The sequence below is a fragment of the Penaeus chinensis genome, chromosome 29, assembly GCF_019202785.1.
Source record: "Penaeus chinensis breed Huanghai No. 1 chromosome 29, ASM1920278v2, whole genome shotgun sequence".
Classification (NCBI taxonomy): Eukaryota; Metazoa; Arthropoda; class Malacostraca; order Decapoda; family Penaeidae; genus Penaeus; species Penaeus chinensis.
In genome coordinates this window covers 27,601,829-27,613,254 of record NC_061847.1, presented here as the reverse complement: position 1 = coordinate 27,613,254, position 11,426 = coordinate 27,601,829, and the positions used below count along the sequence as shown (strand labels likewise).

Genomic DNA, 11,426 nt, shown 5'->3' with positions numbered 1-11,426 from the left:
TTACTCGCTTTTCACACTGTCAGTTGTGTTTTCTCTATATCTCTCTCTTTCCCTCTATCTACCTCTGTTTTCACCCCCCTCCATTTCACCGACGTGTGAATTTCATACGAGGCGAAATGGGCGGGGGAGAAAGAGAGAGGCAGAGGAGGAGGCGGAGGAGGGGGAGAAGGGAGGCCCTCGGTCGTGTCCAGCCTCTCCCGCGGCTACCCTACTCGGTCCAAGTGGCATACTCCTGACGGTGGCGGCGGGCTACATGGGACTTGCGGTGCGAGCGTTCGGAGGCAGCGTACGGGCAGAAGGGGCATGGGTACGGCCGCTCCCCCGTGTGTGTACGGATGTGTCGCTGGAGGTTGTAGGGCTGGTCGAAACCCTTGCCGCATATAGGGCAGTGCCGCCTGTAGCCGTCTCCCAGGAATCCCTGCAAGAGACCGAAACTCTCAGCTGCCGCCCCTAGTCTACATCAACAACCATTACATTTACGTGTTCAAGACAACGTGTTACTACCTCGTTCCTCACTCTGTCATTTCTTATTAATTACTTCTCACTGTTTGATTAGGGGCCTTTTTTTTTTTTTTAATTCCATGATTTATCAAAACCTTTCTGGTAAATTACTTAGTTCTCCTGCAGTCCCGTTTGTCGCTTAGTTCCTCGGTTGTCTCAAGTGTGTCATGTCGTTTTGTCAGCCTGGGCGATGTTATATTTCTCCGGTTATATCCCACTCCTATCTCTCAATTGAACAGTATGGCTTCGCGACGCCTATTCAAAATCTAGATTATACTACGTAATCAATATAATTTTTTTTGGCACTCGTTTGCTTCGAGCTTTCCAAAACAGACTTTCCAGTGCCGCAAAATAGTCACCGGTAAAATAAATTACCCATCAGTCGAAACTCTGAAGTCATTATATATATATATATAATATATATATAATATATATAATATATATACACATATATATACATATATATATACACATATATATATAATATATACATATTAATACATACATATATTGCCTCCCCTGTTATCATTTTTTCACCGTTAAAGTTCATTTGCGAGAAGTCACGTGATCTATAAAATCCCTCCCTTTCTCCTCCCTTCGTGTCCTATGCTATACCTCCGCGGAAAAGAGGCGAAGTCACCAGCACGTCGGTCGTCGTCACTCGCGTAGACTTTGAGTGTTATACCAACCTACAAAGCCCAGTCATTAGTCACTCGTGGGTCGTCAGATGGGGGTCGTTCGTCACGTGAGCGGAGTCGTCATGAACCAACCACCATTATCAAGCTAAGGTTGCTGAACCTCGTCACATTCACGTCATATTAGAGAGAATTATTTTTTTTTTTTTTCCCTCGTGCATCACTTCAACTGTCATTGCCTCCAAAATTCACATACGCCCAACATCCCTCCCTCAATAGTCAAGCAATAAAAAAAGTCATAGGGTCAAGAAGAAGAAAAAAAAAAGAAAAAGAAATCAACCACACATAAAAACGGCAAGTTACAAATCAATAAATCAATAAATCGTTCAATAAAAATAAAACCAAGCCAGTCGTCCCTTAAAAATCACACATCAGCTAGCCTACGGGCACAATGGTTCGCTATCAACCATGTGTCGCTGAAGCCCAAATGGGTCTTCATAACTCGGGTCTGTTTCAGTGGATATGTATCGGTTTTTGCTCTGTGTAGTCACAGCCGGTAAAGCGATTGACAGATAGAACAGTTAATATATATTTTCAAACTGCCGACGAGAAGCAGACAACAGAAGTATGGAGAGGGATGAAAACAAAAATAAAAGGAGAAAAGACAAAATTGGTAAACAGATGGGCAGAGACCATTGTGTATAAAAATACATACACATGCATGCAGAAAAAATGTATGTATATATGCGCATGCATAAATGCATGTATATACATTTGCATGTATGTATGTACATATATATATGGCATATGTAATGAAGGGGGAGGGAGGAAAGGATAGAAAAGAAGAAAATAACGAAGAGGGAGAGGGAGAGGGAGAGGGAGAGGGAGAGGGAGAGGGAGAGGGAGAGGGAGAGGGAGAGGGAGAGGGAGAGGGAGAGGGGGAGAGGGAGAAAGGGAAAGATAGAGGGTGATAGGGAGAGCGAGAGAGAGGGTGATAGGGAGAGCGAGAGGGTGGGTGAGAGGGAGAGCGAGAGAGAGGGTGAGAGGGAGAGAGAGGGTGAGAGTGAGAGGGAGAGAGAGGGTGAGAGGGAGAGGGAAAGAAAGGGTGAGAGGGAGAGGGAAAGAGAGGGTGAGAGAGAGAGAGAGAGAGAGAGAGAGAGAGAGAGAGAGAGAGAGAGAGAGAGAGAGAGAGAGAGAGAGAGAGAGAGAGAGAGAGAGAGAGAGAGAGAGAGAGAGAGAGAATCGAGTGAGCGAGAATATTACGGCGGGTTGGTTGGTTGGTAGCAGAAGGTTAGAACGAAGGGGGGGAGAGGGAGAGGAAGGGGAGGGTAACGAACATAAACACGCGCGCAAACGTACAAACACAGCGAATATACAAACAATATCACCCGTTTGCCAGACTTCAAAAAGTTCAACATGTTTCCTTTAAGTTGCGTCCGACTAGGTAAGCCTTCCATTTTGGCGAATTCTCGCTGGCAATTTCTCCATCAATACTTTACAATCTCATACAAAGGAGAGAATATATTCTATTTCATCTATATAAATGTTCTTCATATCAATATGGAAGTTTACACACACACTCCCAACTGCCTGCACCACTCGCGTTCGAGCGCCGGCAGAGCCTGGTAAGTGTTAAGCCGAAGCCGGTGCTGGCGTTGGGACACGGCGGCCCAACAAACAGGACGTGAGAGTGTATATATTTGTGCGAGCCATTTTGTGTGTGTGTGTGTGTGTGTGTGTGTGTGTGTGTGTGTGTGTGTGTGTGTGTGTGTGTGTGTGTGTGTGTGTGTGTGTGTGTGTGTGTGTGTGTGTGTGTGTGTGTGAGAGAGAGAGAGAGAGAGAGAGAGAGAGAGAGAGAGAGAGAGAGAGAGAGAGAGAGAGAGAGAAAGAGAGAGAGAGAGAGAGAGAGAGAGAGAGAGAGAGAGAGAGAGAGAGAGAGAGAGAGAGAGAGAGAGAGAGAGAGAGAGAGAGAGAGTCGGGTAAATGTATAAGGGGATGAACTAGAAACATTAGATTAATAAATATGAGAGAGCGAGGAAGTAAAGGTGGGGGAGGGAAGGAGGGGGAGGAAGGAGGGATAGAGAGAGAGAGAGAGAGAGAGAGAGAGAGAGAGAGAGAGAGAGAGAGAGAGAGAGAGAGAGAGAGAGAGAGAGAGAGAGAGAGAGAGAGAGAGAGAGAATGTGAGCAGGTCGCCCCAGTGGAGCATAAAACAAATGAGGGTGCGTGTGCGTGGTGGGGCTGGTATGCGTGCCGACATGGCGGGCTGCGGGAGGGGGGGAGGGGGGAAGGGGAGGAGAGAGGGTGGGGTGTGGGGTGTGTGCGTGTGCGTGCGTGCGTGCGTCCTGTTTGCGGGCTCGCATGTTCTCGTATATTCCAACAGCCATGCATGTGCTTCCCGGTCCTGAACACCCGGTACATATATACCTCCTCTTACAAGTCTTGCCGAGTTACTGCGCCCATGGTCTAGACGCACACACAAAAATCACACAAATAACATTTCTGAAGGCACGAACAACAAACTAGAATAATAACAACAACAACGAACAACAGTCACCAAACTACACCCATGTAAAAAAGAATAAAGAAAATAACTACCGATACCGAAAAAGGCTAGGCTCGTACCTCACACAACTCCCCGCCCCGCCTCCGAAAAAGCGCTACCCTCGTATCCCAAGCAAACCGTTACGCTGGCGAGAAGAACAATAACAGAAAGAACGAGAATAACAACAACGCGCACAAAAAGAGTGCACAGTTACGCCCGTTCTCGAGCAACTTCACGGCACGGGATGACTGTCTACTCTTAACTTAACCTCGGTGACTTAAAGATGACTTAGGGATTTTAGGTCGCAAGAAGGGCCGCCGAGTTTATTGGTGCGGAAAGGGGGGGGGGGGGGGGGAGTGAGTGAGTGAGTGAGTGAGTGAGTGAGTGAGTGAGTGAGTGAGTGAGTGAGTGAGTGAGTGAGTGAGTGAGTGAGTGAGTGAGTGAGTGAGTGAGTGAGTGAGTGAGTGAGTGAGTGAGTGAGTGAGTGAGCGAGCGAGCGAGCGAGCGAGCGAGCGAGCGAGCGAGTGAGTGAGGGGGCGAGCGGGCGAGCATAGAACGGTGGAGAGGAGAAAAGAGGGGAAGGAAGTGGGTTATGAGTGGGAAAGAGAAGATGATAAAAGCCGGGAAAGAAGGAAGACAGGAGGAATGAGAAGACAAAAGTTTCATGGAACGGGAAGAGCAGGGAGAGAACAGCAACTAAAAAAAATACATAGATAAAACCGAAGGAAGACTTAACACTGAAAGCTCAAAGACAAGAGAACTTCATCTCCCGAAGACAACGCGAAAGGGGTCGGTTCTTTAAGGTCAAACTCAAGAACAGGAAGAGAAGGAAGCAAGCAAAGGAAGAGGAAGAGAAACAGAGAAGAAGAAAATAACAGAAGGATCATGATAACGCTAATGAGGCCGAAGGAGTAGAGAGAGAGAGAGAGAGAGAGAGAGAGAGAGAGAGAGAGAGAGAGAGAGAGAGAGAGAGAGAGAGAGAGAGAGAGAGAGAGAGAGAGAGAGAGAGAGAGACAGCAGCCCAGTCAAAATGTACGACCAAGTATGACAAGAATCTCGGGCCTAAGGGGAGGAGGACGCCTACCAACCGCCTCTCCGCCTTGCTTCTCTCAGCCTGGGCGGGGTCAGCACGCAAGCCCGTTACGTCAGATAAATAGACTGGCAGACAGATAGACAGGTAGCGAAATAGATATATGAAGAGAGGGGTAAAAGGTTTGCAGACAGAGACCAGTAGATAAATAGATAGATGAAGAGTGGCAAAAGGATTGCAGACAGATAGATAAGTAGATAAATAGGTAAGATGGAGAGAAAAAGGACAGGTTGACTGAGGCACAGATGGACACAAGGAACAGCATCAACAAAGAAGATCAGTGTACGTTCAACTATAAAGCAGTTTTACTTTTTGCAAGTGTTCTGGATGACCATACAGTGTAAGGAGACAATCTTCCATCTCTCTTTGATCAACCTTTTTTTCTTCTTTCACTTAATATATCCACTTTTAATGTCTTAGGAAAGGATAATCAGAACAACAGCTTAAATTTTCACAAATGTATTATCAACACATACGGTTCCAACTTGGGAGTGTATACCTTTACAAGATCCACATGGAGAGACATACACACATACATCCAGACAGGCATGCTTTATAAACACCATTCTTTATTTTATAACAAGGGAAAAAAAAAAAAAAACTCGAGATGATGATTATGTTGATGATGGAAGACAAAACAAATAAAAACATTTCTTTCCTCAACATAATTACAGTCCAGCACAAGCCCTCACAATGTCTCTACAAGCACAAAATGAACTTTCATCGAGTCCGGACCTCATTACATGCCCTCTTGTGCGCGCGGGAGTCCCAGTGTGCGAGTGTGAGTCCACATAAATGAATTACGTAAATGAAAATACGGAGTGATTGTGAGCTCAAGTAGGGCTGCGATTGTGAGTGAGTGATTGTGTGAGCATAGGAGTATTGAGTGAGTGTCAGTGTGATTGTGTGTGTGTGTGTTGTGTGTGTGTTTATGATGTGCGTGCGTGCGCGCTTTTGTGTGCATGTTTTTTTTTTTCTTCCATGTCCTTAACAAACATCCCGTAGAAAAAGAAAAAAAAATATTACATACAAACTTTCACAAAAATCCCTTTCCCCAAACATTCTACAATACGACCAAACAAGACAAACAAATAAATAAGCCAACAAGACAAGCCTTTCATCTCGCAGCTGGTGCAAGAGCTGGAAGGAAACTTAGGCCGCGCGCTTCTCGTCTCCCAAACCATGCCGGATAATGAGTCCTGGATGGGGGGGAGGAGTCTCGATTGCATGGAGAGAGTTGACCCGGCAATTTTGTATGTATATATAAAAAAAAAAAATGACACTATTATTTAAAAAAAGAAAAGAAAAAACAATGATAGTGTCCGTTGATGAGGGGATGTGTAAAATCGCAGTATCAGGAAATTAAAAAAAAAAAAAAAAAAAGGATTTATGTAAAAAGAAAAAGGTAAAATAACTCTCTTGAAGCGTCGTGGACGGTGGCGTTATTGCGAAATAACAAGTGTAGTAGAAAATGGGGATTTTTTTTTTTTTTTTTTTTCATCGTTAACTAGTGCAATTTGGTGGCTGATGATATTTCCTCTTGGGGGAAAGAATGGCATGAGAATCAGCTGATCGATCAATCTCCCGATCAATTCGATCAATTAATTCATCTACTCCCCTCCTGTTCCCCTCCCTCCCTCCCCTTCCTCCCCTCCCTTCCCCACCTCTCTCTCTCTCTCTCTCTCTCTCTCTCTCTCTCTCTCTCTCTCTCTCTCTCTCTCTCTCTCTCTCTCTCTCTCTCTCTCTCTCTCTCTCTCTCTCTCTCTCTCTCTTTCTTTCTTTCTTTCTTTCTCTTTCTCTTTCTCTTTCTCTCTCTCTCTCAAAACCAACAATGATTCTCTTTCTTTTATTTTGACATTACTGCGCACTTCACCCCCCCAAGTAAGAGTAACAAAATATACAAAAAGCCTCAGTCACAACAACAAAACAAACTGCATTATTCAACCAACTCATCTCATTCACAATAATGCTCTAAGATATATAAAAATACTATGGTGACATACCTTGGGGGAAAAAAAAATCTGATCTGTTTACAAAGTATTTTTTTCCTAACAATGGTAGCAATGTAATTATATTCTGATGCATAAAGCAATGGTTTGATTAACCTTCAACACAGGACGCCCTTACGAGCCGTCGCTGGCCACAAAAATATTCTTAAAAGTTCTACAAGACATTACAAACTCTAATAATGATGGTGAGGACAATAATAATAATAATAATGATGATTACAATAATAATAACAAAGATAACGATGATGATGATAATGGAAAGAGTAATGATAATAATAAAAGTAATAATAACAATAGTTGTAATAATTATAATTGTAATTATAATTATATTAGAATAATAATAATAATAATAATAATAATAATAATAATAATAATAATAATGACGGCTAAAAAATAGCGTAAATAACTGCTACTGCACTAAATGGTATTCAATTCAACATCCTGCTTCTTCGCTAATTCTAAAAATTAAAAAGTCCAACACAATACCCGGAAGGTAAGGCAAACATTCTTATAAAAAAAAAAAAAAAAATCCTATCAAACTGAACTGGTCACACATCTTACGAAAACCAAAAAAAAAATCATTTATTCAAGAGTAAAATTCCATAGGATAACACTACGAGGACGCCCGTTGTGCATTCGCGAAGGGAGGGGAGAGGGGGAGAGGGGGAGAGGGGGAGGGAGGGGGAAGGGGGGAAGGGGGGAAGGGCCCAAACGCCAGCCAACAGCGCTTGCTTGACCCCCGCCGCTCCCCCCCCCCACCACCACCACCACCCACACCGAGGCTTCCCCACGAATGCAAATCGAGGCTTCTGCATTTGCACGACATTTTTATATTTTATTTAACATGACCTGAGAACTCTACTACGCCAGAGGCACTTTAAAAGCAATCGGCTACTGTTGGAGGCGGATGTAGTGGTAGCCGCTAGCGGTGTGGTAGCAGTCATTTTCGATCTCTTTACCCGTCGAAATATAAACAAAATGTATTTATATGTTAAACGATTACACACAAATAAGCAAGACTGCTTTGAATTGTTTGCAAATGTAGCTGGCTCCTAGCATCTCTCTCTCTCTCTCTCTCTCTCTCTCTCTCTCTCTCTCTCTCTCTCTCTCTCTCTCTCTCTCTCTCTCTCTCTCTCTCTCTCTCTCTCTCTCTCACCTAACTTAACAAGGAAGACAGACCATTAAACTAAAATAAATACCCCATTCCTCCCACCCCAACCTACAACATTTCTACTCAACACCCACATATGTCGAGAGTAAAGCTTAAACTTATAAATACAAATATCACTTTGTAGTGTTGTATCTAATGATATAAAATCAATAAAGTGGCGCGCGCACCCACTCACTCACTCACTCACTCACTCACTCACACACAAACGCGCGCACGCACATCCACACGCACGAGAACGCACGCACGAACGCACACCCTTCCAGCAGCTCGGGCGAACGGCCTGGATGACTGGTTATTGGGTGGCGGGGCGGGGCCCGGCGGCGTCGCAGAAGGGGGGGAGGGAGGGGCGTGCGTCGGAAGGGCGACAAGGGAAGGGGGTGGGAAGGCGTATCTGTAAAGGGGGGCTGGGGGGCGTATAGCTGACCGCGTTACACCCGCTGGGAAAGCCGCAAACTAGCGACCTACCTCTGGACGCCTTAACAGTTCTTCCGTTGCGGAGGGGGGAAGGGGGGGGGCACGGGAAAGTGGAGAGAGGGGAGAGAGGGGGAGAGAAGGGCGATAGGGGCGAAAGGAGGAATTCTTATAAAGTTTTTCTACTTGCAAATCAAGGGGGGTTCCCTCGTTCTCGAGACGGTTCCCACGAAATGAAACGAACTCATAACACTTCCTGGTATTTTTACATGAGTGATAAAATACAACTCAACCAAAAAAAAAAAAAAAAAAAACTAATGTATTACTTGGATTTTACATCCCGATTCCTCAAATTTAAACGAGAAACTGTTTAAAGAAAACGAACTGGACATTTCTCTTCCCTCCTGAGGTTTTACCGGTAGCCGGGAAAAAATAACACGCTGTTCGTTCCCCGTTTATACGCAGCTGACGGTAACGGCGCGGCGGAGGCGGTGGCGCGGCGGCTGCACCCACGCGTGACAACCAATGGCACGCTCGTCTCAAAAGGCCAACGATGCATATCTTACATTCATCTTAAAACAGTCACGATACAGCTGCGAATGAGGCAGCAGCGGCAGCAGACTCAGCCACCCACGCCCCCGTCATGCCAGGCGACCCGCAGAGCACAGAACTGCTATACCGTCCACGCCCGCTGGGGAGAACAGTAACGCTGACTGGCGATCGCTGCTACTCTGATATCTTTACTTCTGGAACGCTTTATACGCTAGCTGTAGTGTCAGAGTATAAAGAACTGCTCGATGCCATCGCCTCCCTATGTGCATGTTCCTCCACGAAGCGAATGAAATAATCAAGGGAAAATGAACTAGTTCCTATTAACTTGTAATCGAAGGAGCCGAGGCGAAAATAGCGAACACTCCAACCCAGTCGTGCGTGTGTGCGTGCGTTCGTGCGCGGTAGTACGGTCCCTTCATACTCGTGTAATGCTTCTTCTCTTCTCCCATTTCGAGACACTCCACCAAACAGACAGACAGACAGACAGAAAATATCTTCCTTTAAAAAAATCTATATACGAGAAGAAAATAATCAAAAGGCAGAAAAACTCCCAACATTTTCCTAATATACATGTTCCCCTAAAAGTTTCTTTTTAAGGGAAGACCTCAAACCTCTCCAACGTTTACTAATATATACTCTAAGATTATCACAAATAAAACCCACACCCACAAACAGACACACACGCCGGCTCTCACATCAAAAGATTGAACTTGGTGTCACATCGTCGTGTGCACTCAGGAGGGAAACATTAGTATACAATGTGAATGACGTCCCCTTCCACCTGACATCGCCTCCAGACTGTGAGCGAGCCCGCACTCAGGGGATGCCTTCCTCCTCCCTCCTCTGAAACAGCAAGCGCCCTGTTCCTGAGTCTTCCTTATTAGGATTATTCTCTCTCTCTCCTCTGCCGCGGGTTCCTTCCGGCCACTGCCAGTTGTCGTTTGCAGGTTCTAACTCATTTTTTTTCTACCACTGACTTTCCCTCCTTCCGTTTCATGTCACTGAAACTACACTGACATCACCACTAACCATTCATTCTTGTACAAGATAAACAGAACTGTCTAATGCCTTATTCCCAAACACCATAATGTTCCCCACTGTCTATGTTTTTGTATTCTCTACTTCCGGTATTCTTCTCTACCACGTTTTGGACTTGTTTCATGCGACATACTTAACAAAAGTCGGACGAGTGAGAGAGAGAGAATGCCCGTCCTGCCCTCCACCCCGGTCGCCTCGTTCGACTCGCGGCCGAACCGTAATGCCTATGTCATCTCAACAATACAGGATCACTCGCGCTTCCCACATTCAGCTCCTTGCCGGCACCTTCTCGCTCGGCAATAACCTGGACAGATTAATCACACTACCCTGGGAGGGGCGCCGCGGGGGCCTAGAGCACAACGTCCCTCGACGACTCCCCTAGCTTCCCCTCCCCCTTCCTCTTTCTCCCTCTCTCTGTCTCCTACTCGCGCTGGGCGTGCTGGCCCTCAACCGAACACGCTGGCGAGGGAGAGTCTGTGGGGTCGAGAGAGGTCGGCCTGGCGGCGGTGGCGGCGTCGGCACGCTGTGGGTGCGTGGGGGGTTCAGGACAGGTTACTGTGGCGACGCTGCAAGTGCGTCTTGACGTGGCTCTTCTGGCTGGCCGAGTAGTTACAGTGGGGACACTTGAAGGGCTTCTCCCCGGTGTGTGTGCGGATGTGCTTCTCCAGCGAGGAAGGGTAGAAGAAAATCTTTCCGCAAAACTTGCACACGTACTGGGCACCGTGGGAGCCGGGGGGGAGGCCTAAGAGGGCAAACTCAGCGTCGGAGGGATTTCTGGTGTCCAGGGCGTCCTCCTCCCCCTCCTCCTCGGACTGCAGCCCTCGGCTAGCCAAGGCCACCTGCACAAGGCCCAGCCTGCTCACCACGCCCATGCCCACACCCACGCCCTAGAAGAGAGAAATACTGCCGTCAGGACACCTTCCACACCGCCCACACACACGCTGCAGCTTGGCTAGCCCAACCTCACTCAACCTCAACTGGCCTTTATTTCATCATCGAAATACAAGATAAAAAAAATGATTGAGCATATTCACAACAAACCATCAAATCTATTACTCAAGACATATCTATGAAGCAACACTGAAAATTATGGTGTATATATATGAATATATACACTCTTGCATGATCGTACATAGAGAGATTACAGCCAAAATTAAAACAAAATATAATGAATCAATCAATAAAAAAAAAAAAAAAAAATAGAAAAATAAACTGAACTATTCCAAGACTGGACAGAGAGAGGACCTACCTCCTTAGCCAAGGGAAAGCCATCGCCACCTCATAATGTTTATGCTTTTCATTCTTTTAAAGAACTACACGCAAAGCCTTCTTTTGATTTTCTTCTCTCATGCAAATCTATGACATTACCCTCTGCCCCTTTGCCTCTCGCCTTGCATGCTTGAAGGAAGTCCTTGCCGCCCGGAAGGTAGGGTGCGCAAGCCCACGACTCCGTTTCACTGTTCAATAGGAAAGCCCG

At 45.9% G+C, this 11,426-nt stretch overlaps 2 protein-coding genes across 2 annotated transcripts in view; both read right to left on the bottom strand.

The window, feature by feature from the left end:
• Positions 1–208: 208 nt before the first annotated feature.
• LOC125040448 (zinc finger protein 672-like) lies at positions 209–2,593 on the bottom strand. Its single transcript, XM_047635001.1, has 4 exons — positions 2,525–2,593; positions 1,581–1,675; positions 613–684; positions 209–455 (listed from the first exon to the last, which is right to left on the bottom strand). Exons 1-4 carry the CDS (start codon positions 2,591–2,593, stop codon positions 209–211), a joined length of 483 nt encoding a protein of 160 aa, XP_047490957.1.
• A 5,254-nt stretch (positions 2,594–7,847) lies between these two features.
• LOC125040447 (zinc finger protein 271-like) overlaps positions 7,848–11,426 on the bottom strand; it is a 9,097-nt gene continuing 5,518 nt past the window's right edge. The window contains exon 7 of the mRNA XM_047635000.1: positions 7,848–10,836. Within this exon, the coding sequence (XP_047490956.1) occupies positions 10,492–10,836 (345 nt within the window). The 3' untranslated portion in view covers positions 7,848–10,491. The remainder of the gene's footprint in view (positions 10,837–11,426) is intronic.

Coding starts and splice junctions, on each gene's coding strand:
- LOC125040448 (XM_047635001.1), bottom strand. CDS start 2,593: ATGGAAGGCTTACCTAGTCGGACGCAACTTAAAGGAAACATGTTGAAC. Junction 1,676..2,524: donor TTTTGAAGTCTGGCAAACGG/GTGATATTGTTT, acceptor GTGACTACACAG/AGCAAAAACCGATACATATC. Junction 685..1,580: donor GATAGCGAACCATTGTGCCC/GTAGGCTAGCTG, acceptor AACATCGCCCAG/GCTGACAAAACGACATGACA.